Source organism: Mesoplodon mirus (assembly GCF_964341445.2).
Source record: "Mesoplodon mirus genome assembly, chromosome: 12".
Classification (NCBI taxonomy): Eukaryota; Metazoa; Chordata; class Mammalia; order Artiodactyla; family Ziphiidae; genus Mesoplodon; species Mesoplodon mirus.
In genome coordinates, this window is record NC_138988.1 from 82515484 (window position 1) to 82525396 (window position 9913).

Here is a 9913-nt window from a genome sequence, read left to right on the forward strand (position 1 = left end):
TGTTGTTCTTCCATGCCTTTATTGGTGACAGCAATGGACAACAACAATGCCAGGCATAGCAAGATACCTGGGGTGGCAAGCAGGCACTTGCTGCATCAGTGCAGCTCAAAACCATCTTCAAGAACTCTGCTCTTTCCACCACAACTTAAGGCTCCTCAGAGTGTCTAAGATAATAAAAGTGAACTTGTTTGTGACAATGATTTTCTCTCCCTGAAATATGATCCCCACTTATTTTCCCTTACCCCAAATCCCAAGAACAATAGGCTTTAAATAAATATCACAGAGATGTCTACTCTTGAATCATTTTTTTTCTTTTTGTTCTTTAAACTCCGAAGGCATTTAATCTTCAGGTCATTCAAAACTGAAAGGATTCTTCACCCAAAATGTTCATCCAGTGTAATTTGATGAAGACAGAGTGCCAGGCATTAGACTGAGAACCTTCAAAACAAATGTCTGCCCAGAGATACATGAGGTACTTCAGCTCCAGTGCTGATTGGTTCCTTTTCTTGGGACTCTCCAATCCTGCCATACATGGAAGCTTTCATAGGCTTTTATTCTCTAAAGTAGGCACACCAGATCCACCGGGTGTGAGCTGTGTTCACTACCATTACTTCTTCCTTTGTCCTCAGTTATGTCTAGGATGGTGGCTCTGCAGATCCCCAGAGGCCTTTGGACAACAGCTGTGATGGTGATGCTGATGGTGCTGAGCACCCCAGGGGCTGAGGGCAGAGACTCTCCACGTAAGTTCAGGGCAGCTTCTCCCCAGAGCCACCACTCTGGGGACCAGGCTCTGAGGGACACTTGGCCTGGGGTGTGATCTCAGAATATTTCCTCTCTTCGGGGATGAGAACTATGTTACATTCTCATTTCCACCTTCTAATGACAAAGTGAGGACAGTCCCCCACCCACCGGCTTAAGCCTGGGGACATTATAACAGGGAGGAGGAGACAAAGTGTGTATCTACTACAAGTGCTGGGACAAAGTGAGCATGGGTATTTTGTTTTAAAGAATTTCTCCGAAGAAGACACAGCAGGACTTGTCATTTCAGGGTCCCCCAAGACCTTGTCTGGACTTAATACTATGGCATCCTGGGTTGGGGAAATGTAGGGCAGCAGTGGTCTCTGTAGTCTCAGAATTTGAGGAAAAGGACTCTACATTCCTGACTCTTGAGTGGAGGGTTCCTGGAAGCAAACTCCTGGTATTTGAGTGGAGCTGACTGGGTGGCCACCGGCAGTCTTAACCTCAAGTTTCACTGATTTACGGTCAAATAGTGACTTGAGTGGTATTCAGAGACTTGAGTTGAGGATGGATGGGATTTAGGAGAAAGGAGAACGTAAGAAGAGAAATATGTATATTGAGAAAGCTTTCATTTCAGACACAGGATTAGTATCTTCATAGAAATTCTCTCTCAATCTTCCTAACACCCCTATGTGTAGATGTAATGACTTTTTTTCACAATTATACTTAAGATACAGATACTCTGTTAAGTAACTCACCCAAGCTGGTAACTGTCTCAGTTTAATTGGAATCCAGTTTATCTAATTTGAAAGTCTGTGCTCTTTCCGTGAATAAACCATCCTTTTTAGGACTGGGGCGGTGTCAGTCCCTTCTAACCACACAGGAGTCGGGTCGGGGTGGCAGAAACGCAGAGGAAACCCACGCATGGGAAGGAAGGCACTTTGCCAGGGACCAAGAGAATGTTCCTGTCAGGACGAGGACAAGCTCCATGCTACCTACACCTCCTTTGTTATTCCCTTGAAGTCTTGTGCTTATGTAGACACTTGTTTGCCTGTGAGGTTCCCAGGATTTCGAGGGAAAATGACATTTCATGTGAGAACGTCCTGATCCCTCTAAGTACAGAGATGGATGTAAAACCAACCCGACAGCCCTGTTTACTCGGTTCTCAGGCTCAGGCAGGGATCACAGGTCCCAGGTCCCCTCAGAGACAGGCCTCCTCGCACGAAGGTCATTCTGGAAGCCCTCAGACGGGGCAGGAGGCCTCTGAAAGCCGCCTGGAGGCTCCGGGTTCGCAGCAGGAGGCGCAGGGCTGGGCTGGGCCGGGAACCCGGGGTTGAGCGGCGGGTTTCAGGTTTTTCCGACCCAGCTGGCCACGGGCCGACATCGCCCCGCCTGCCGAGCGGCTGCCGCCTGGCTGAGCGGCGGTGTCTCCCGCAGAGGATTTCGTGGTCCAGCATATGGGCCTGTGTTACTTCACCAACGGCACGGAGCGGGTGCGGTTAGTGACCAGTTACATCTATAACCGGGAGGAGTACGCGCGCTTCGACAGCGACGTGGGCGAGTACCGGGCGGTGACCGAGCTGGGCCGGCCGGACGCCGAGTACTGGAACAGCCAGAAGGACATCCTGGAGCAGACACGGGCCGAGCTGGACACGGTGTGCAGATACAACTACGGGATTGATGAGAGCTTAACGGTGCAGCGGCGAGGTGAGTGAAGGCCGCCTTCCGCGGGGCCCACCCCAACCTGCCGAGACTCCGCGCGGGGCCGCGGGGGTGGGATCCCTAGGCCCGCGACGGGGACAGCGAGGCCCGGCGTCCCGCGCGGAGGGCCGGGGACCGAGGGCGCAGCAGGGAGACAGGCCCGGGACTGCTCAGTATGGCCCCAGCTCTCGAGACCCCCGTCCTGTGCAGTTCTTTCCACTAATACTGCACGTTCCCGCCTCGTGCCCTTGGCTTGTTTGCTTCCCGAAGCTCAGGAGCTCAGCCTGGTGGAGTTAGGGCTGCTCCACGGCTGCTCTCAGGGCACCTTACACACGCGGTGATATATTACAGCCATGAAAGAATACATTTTCACTTTTTGGTTTCAAATCATTATTCATCTTAATCCTGGTTTCTTAAATGGATGTCACTATATCACTTGTCCCGGCCCTCTTTCTGGCAAGGGACTGTCTTAATTATCCCTGTGTGCCTAGTACCTGACACATTGGCAGGTAGTATGAGCTCCATAAACCTTGCTTAAATTAGTGAATAAATGTTCTCTGTTGCCCAGCCACTTAGGCTCAAGAGAAAGCATAAAGGTAAACAGGGTCTTAAAAACTGACCGTATTAATTATTATTTACGATTTTGCTTAATGCTTTAAAGTAAACTCTTATTGACTTGGATCTTAACAATTTAGAATTCGTGAATGCAAAGCCTGAGGAAAAAAAGTGTTTAGTAAAAATAGGAACAGTACTTGTTCCTATTTTTATATTATAAATTTATATATATTTTATAACAACTGTTCCTATCCAGTTGTTATAAGGCAAAGTTTTAATTTCTTAGAAAAGCTCAACAAATGGCTGATAACAGAGCTGAAGTTTTGGGGTAAATAAGTTGATGCCATTTAATTACTGAATAAAAATTGTTTCATGTTCCGTTGGCCTGCCTATCCTCTCTCTCCCTGCCAGCTCCCCCAACATCCACTGCAGGGGTAGACATTCTGAAAGTTAATTATACCAGTTTCATGAGCACCTATTGCTAGACAATTGTCTTACCAAACACTACCTATATTATGCCACTTAATTTCCTTGGTGTTAGCAATCAGCATCACCACTTTATATATGCTAATATTGGTACATAATAAACAGCTTAAGTAATTACACACAGTTATTCACTGTCTTGAAGCCTCCCCCAAATACACAATAGTCATCATGTTCTTTACTACATGTATATAGAGTCTACTGGAAGCAAAGCCTCGTTCAAGCCAGTTATGACCAGAAGCAGCAATGAATCTGTTCCTGCCTATTTTCAATGTTAGTGGGACAAAATGATACATTCAAGGAATTGAAAACTCACTGATTAATCCCTAGTGTGACCCCGGTGTTATCTGTGTATGTTCACATAACTTTTAGCTTACTTTACCCTATCTTGCCTTCTCCTTCATCCTGATGCCACCAAGTACATACTTATATTTTTGCTATTTCAGTTCTTTTTCTAAAAATTATTCTAACATTTCTCTCTTGAACTTGTGCCCTCCATTTTTTACTCCCAATCTGTTTAAGATGAACAGATTTTATAAGTCCACCTAGCTGACCATGACTTTAGTCAGAGCCCAGGAAGAACCTGATCAAGAGTTAAAGTCCAGGGGCTTCCCTGGTGGCGCAGTGGTTGAGAGTCCGCCTGCCGATGCAGGGGACACGGGTTCGTGCCCCGTTCCGGGAAGATCCCACATGCCGCGGAGTGGCTGGGCCCGTGAGCCATGGCCGCTGAGCCTGCGTGTCCAGAGCCTGTGCTCCGCTGCGGGAGAGGCCACAACAGTGAGAGACCTGTGTACCGCAAAAAAAAAAAAAAAAAGAGTTAAAGTCCAAACTGGAAACATGATTCTTCCCAGATGATGGCTCACGAGTACCATGTTATTGGGGTGACGAGACTGCCTGCCGACCTCAGCAAGTCCCAGTTATATTGTATGTTCATGTGACATGCTCACTAACCCGGGCCAACTTCTGCAAGAATCTCAGAATATTTTCTATAGAGAACACACATGATAATTTTGTCTGATTTCAGAACAAGGCAGTTATTCTTAATAGCAAAGGGATGGAATAGGGTGGGCAGCTCACTTGAATGTTAAAAGAAAATTAGGAGAAAAAAGTAAATGAGAGTACATAATGTATTATCAAATAGATAAAACACTACATAAAACATTTATTATAGTTTTGCACTAAGAGAATGAGGGAGATGCAATAAAATGGCTGCAGAGATAAAGGATAATACGTGTAAAACAGGTTGGGAGGTGTGTCATATTTGAGCATGAGTAGCAGTCTGAGAAGATAAAGGAATCAAGGCATGGGCAAGCATGATGTTTTATCAGTGTTACTTGTTTTCAAGGTTTCCTTTCTTTTCCTTCAAAAATTACAAACTTTTGACATAACACTTGTGGTTCTTTTTTGTTTTTAATTTTTGTTTTGTCTTTGTTACTAGATTGCAAGTTCTGTAAAGACAGGGGCCACAGTTTGTTGTTTATCTTTGGGTCCCCAGTGCTTGTCAAATTTATATTTGTTGAATGAATGAATGAATGAATGAAATAAAGTATATGTGGCATAAATTAACTAGAGATGGAAGTGTAGGTATTTAATTATATAAATTTTTGTGGGGAGTTCACCACAGAATGGCATTTGAGCTAAGATGAGGCTAAAAACTGAGAGAGATGCTTTGTTGACCGGTAAGAAGTGCTCTCGCTCTCGAATTCTGTATTACAGGGCTGAGGATTATAGATGTAGCCTGTTTGAGAAGCACTGCTTTGTAGGAAGGACGTGATGGTCACTGTTGTCCCATTTTACTGGACATAGAAATGTCTGTACTTTCTTAATTCTCAGTCCATGGGGCCATGACTACTGTTGATCATCTCATGGTCACCAGGTGGGAGTCAAAGTTGCTGGATTTCCTCTACTGTGGGGAGCACAGAGACTAACAGAAAACAGTGTCACTGACCTAGCACAAGTCACTAGAGCTGATCCTGATGGTCACTTCTAGGTGGGAGAGCGAGGGGGGACAAGTCCGTGTTTATTATTTTATTTAAAAAATGTTATAAATAGTGGCCTGTATAATATAGCAATTTATAATTTAAAGTGTTTCATTTTTATCAATTAGTGTCAACGGAGTAACTCCCATAGAATGATTAAAACTGTCTCTTGAGACTCTGAAAAGTAAACTGACTAATGTTTTTATTCAAGCTAATAAAGTGGTCCAGGTTAGATCCAAATCCAAGATTTGGAATCCAAGGATCTTTCCACCCTGGTACCAGGGAAGGACTCTTCCCAGTGGGAAGACTTGCTGTGTGGTCTCACATCTCACTGTGTCTTTTCCTGTCTGTTACTCCCTCAGTGGAGCCTACAGTGACCATCTCCCCATCCAGGACAGAGGCTCTAAACCACCACAACCTGCTGGTCTGCTCGGTGGCAGATTTCTATCCAGGCCAGATCAAAGTTCGGTGGTTCCGGAATGACCAGGAGGAGACAGCTGGCGTTGTGTCCACCCCTCTTATTAGAAATGGGGACTGGACCTTCCAGATGCTTGTGATGCTGGAAATGACTCCCCAGCAAGGAGATGTCTACACCTGCCATGTGGAGCACCCCAGCCTCCAGAGCCCCATCACGGTGGAGTGGTGTAAGGGGCACTTGGTTTCCTTTCACCGTGGGCCCCACAGGACAGGGGCAGATAGAGCTTCCTTGGTGCATCCCATCTCATCCCTTGTCCCCAGAATCCCTACTGAGCTGGAAATTACAGGACACAAGAGTGCCTCTTGCCTCATAGTAAGGGCATCAGAAGAATCCTGATCTCATTGTCTTTCCAGATACAGGGAGCTCACTCTACACACCAGAGCCCCAGAGCCCAGCCGTGGTAGCTCTGAAGGATTGACTGGTGACCAGAGTCTTAGGGCGTAAGGTTATGGATGTATCCCTGAGGAGCAGGGATCCACTTTCCCCTTCTCCCACCCGTCCACTCTGTCCAAGGATCAGTTGGCGGGTCCCTCCCCTAGGGGTAGTCAGAATGGAGAACTAGGTTCCCCTGGCACCTCCATCTCCTGTATCTCAGACTAGACTTCAGGCTTCTCAAAGGGACACGCCCCCTTTGGTGTGGGGGCAAACGCTGACACTCAGGCTCTGATCCCTAGGGGCACAGTCTGGATCTGCCCAGAGCAAGATGCTGAGTGGTGTTGGGGGCTTTGTGCTGGGGCTGATCTTCCTCGGGCTGGGCCTCATCATCCGTCACAGGAGCCAGAAGGGTAAGGAACTCTGGGGAAAAGGGGAAGATGGACTGTGACTGAGACCCTCTGTTCAGGGAGGCCTGTGCCTCTAGATGTAGCTCTTTCCTCCTGACCCTGAAAGGAAGGAGACTAGGCTGGTGGTGGGCGAAAATGGAACGACCTAGGGAGTCATTAGAGTCTGATTTTACTGGTTGAAAAGTAGCCCTTTCACAGAGGTGACAGGTGGGATTTATTCTAGGGCTTCCTTCTAGTGACAGTTCCATTCATTTGGGGGAGATTTTATTTTAGGGCAGTTAAGGCATTGTGGGTAGAGAGGATGGGTAGGGAAGAAATATATTTCTAATTAAGTTGCTTATCTCATTTCCCTTTGGGGTGGGTGAGACACTTGCTGTTTGTGTCATGAGACCTTTTGTGGGACCTCCTGGGCCTCCACCAGCAGGTACTGTTTTTGCTCTGTTTCACTGGGGGTTATGGGGACAGATAAAAGAGGGAAGGGTGTGAGGTGAGTATACCTGGGCACAACGGTCTCGTCCGTGGCCTATTTTCTGCTATGGGATCAAGAGTTAGGGGAGAAGTTCACCCAGTTTCTGTAGGAAGCTCCTGAGGTGGTTCTCCAGAATCAGGCCATAACTTTGGTGGCATCTGTCTGTGAAACTGGGAGCCAGAACTGTGGTGTTAGTGGACACCAGGATGATACCCACTTTGGGCCACATGGTGGTGGCTACTGCCTGTGGGCACTTATAGTGACTGAAAGAGGCTACGAGTGGTAGAAAGAAGGTGAGTTATTATCTAATTTATTAAAAGTTTGATGTCTTCGTGTCCCCCAGAAGGATAACAGCTGCTCCCCAGCCTTTCACACATCTGCATCAGGCTGAAGTCTTGTGTCCTCTTTAGCTGATTCACCTCTACGCAGGTGTTAGGGGAGGTGATGGTGATGTGCCCCAGACCTCAGCTTTCTCTGTCAGACGCTGCAGGCCGGGAAGAGGTGAGGGGGCACGTCCCTCAGGGTGCCACGTGTTGATCACTCTCTCTCTTCTCCAGGGCACTGACTCCTGAGGATGCTTTGACAGGGATTGGTTTTTGCTCTTCTGTAATAGCTGCCTGTTCTTGCCCAGAATTCCCAGTTGCCTGTCAGCCTGTTCCTCTGAGATCAGGTTCCTCCATTAACTCTGACACAGTCACCAGGTTACCCCTTGCCCTGCTCCAAGGATTTGACTGTGATGCTGCTTCCTGCACTGACCCCGGAGCCTCTGCCCGTGTACTGCCAACAGCGTCTACTGAGCGTCTACTCAGACCCCAAGGGATTTTTCTGTTTGCATTCTCCCTCTGAAGACTGCTCAAGAGAAGCACACTGAAACCATTACCTGGCTATAGGGTATATCATAATTAAACATGAATATGAGTTATCTATACCCTGAGCCTTCTTTCTTATTAAGTTTATGCTAATCATATATTTTTTTAATATTTATTAAGACTTGCGCCGGGTTTTAGTTGTGGCACATGGGATCTTTGTTGCTGCATGCAGGGTCTTTAGTTGCGGCATGCGGGATCTAGTTCCCTGACCAGGGATTGAACCCTAGCCCCCTGCATTGGGAGCGCGGAGTCTTAACCACTGGGCCACTGGACCATAGGGAAGTCCCTATGCTAATCATATATTTTTTATTGAGTATAATTGATATACAACATTATATTAGTTTTAGCTGTACAGCGTGATGATTCAGTATTTGTAAATATTGCAAAATGATCATTACAGTAAGTCTCGTTAACATCATCACTATAGATTGTTACAATTTTTTTCTTGTGATGAGAACTTTTTAGATCTACTCTTTCAATGACCATCTGTCAGGGTTACAGGAAGGAAGCCTCCCTTGTGGGGAGGTTAGATAGTTATCCAGCTGTCAGACCAACACACAGGCTGGGAGCTGGTTGAGAAGCAGGCTGTACCCAGGAGTCTGATTCAGCAGCTCTGGGTAGAATCCAGAGAAACTCTGCTGGGAAACCACTGGAGCAGATCAGTGGATTCTACAGTGGTGGGAAGAATGAAAAGGACATCTCTTTCATATTTACGTTTTATCTAAAAGTTAAAAAAAGGGGGCTTGTCTGGTGGTGCAGTGGTTGAGAGTCCACCTGCCGATGCAGGGGACGCGGGTTCGTGCCCCAGTCCAGGAAGATCCCACATGCCGCGGAGCGGCTGGGCCCGTGAGCCATGGCCGCTGGGCCTGTGCGTCTGGAGCCTGTGCTCCGCAACGAGAGAGGCCACAGCAGTGAGAGGCCCGTGTACCGCAAAAAAAAAAAAAAAAAAAAAGTTAAAAAAAGGAAGTAAGCTTACTAATATTTGAGGTCCAGTGAATCAGACAGTCTCGTGTCACAACTGAGATGTCACATAGAATACTGTAGGTAGAGCAGGAGTACTCCATCACTGAAAGTTGCAGCTGTATCTTCATTTGTTCACTCACATTAGCATGTTTCCATGTATTGTAGTTTACTATGCCCTCTTAAAGAAACTTACAGACTATATTATTTTATTTTATTTTATTTTTTAATAACAGAATTGCAAATGGTAGAATCTTTACAATATTTTGAATGAAATGGGGAATAACCATGATAATCTTTTGTGTCACAGAGAGGTTTGTGGGTTATCTTGGGTCTAAACAATTGAAGCATAGTCAAATTAAAAAAAAAAACTACTCTTTTAGCAACTTTCAAATATACAAAACAGTATTATTAACTAGATTCACCACGCTGTACATCACATCCCCAGGACTTACGTATAATGGGAAGTTTGTGCCTTTTCACCACCTTCATGACTTTTGCCCACCTCTGGCAACCACCAATTCATTCTCTTTATCTATGAGTTCTTTTTTATTAAAGATTCCACATGAGTTAAGTGAGATTTTATGGTATTTGTCTTTCTCTGTCTAACTTATTTCACTTAGCATAATGCCCTCAAGGTCCATCCATGCTGTTGCAAATGGCAAGATTTCATTCTTTTTATGGCTGAATAATATTCCATTATGTATATATACACACCACAGTTTCTTTATCCATGCATTCACCAATGGCCACTTATGTTGCTTTCATATCATGTCTATTGTAATTAATGCTTCAAGGAACATGGGATGCATAGATCTTTTTCAAGTTAGTGTTTTTGTTTCCTGTGGATAAATTCCCAGAAGAGAAATTGCTGGATCATATGACAGTTTTATTTTTAA

At 45.8% G+C, this 9913-nt stretch overlaps 1 protein-coding gene across 1 annotated transcript; it reads left to right on the plus strand.

Annotated features, from left to right (window-relative positions):
• Positions 1 to 587: 587 nt before the first annotated feature.
• LOC309814120 (boLa class II histocompatibility antigen, DQB*0101 beta chain-like) lies at positions 588 to 8111 on the plus strand. Its single transcript, XM_082639547.1, has 5 exons — positions 588 to 740; positions 2176 to 2445; positions 5819 to 6100; positions 6609 to 6719; positions 7743 to 8111. The coding sequence occupies exons 1-5, from the start codon at positions 632 to 634 to the stop codon at positions 7748 to 7750; spliced, it is 780 nt and encodes a 259-aa protein (XP_082495673.1). The 5' UTR covers positions 588 to 631; the 3' UTR covers positions 7751 to 8111.
• The last annotated feature ends 1802 nt before the right edge of the window (positions 8112 to 9913 follow it).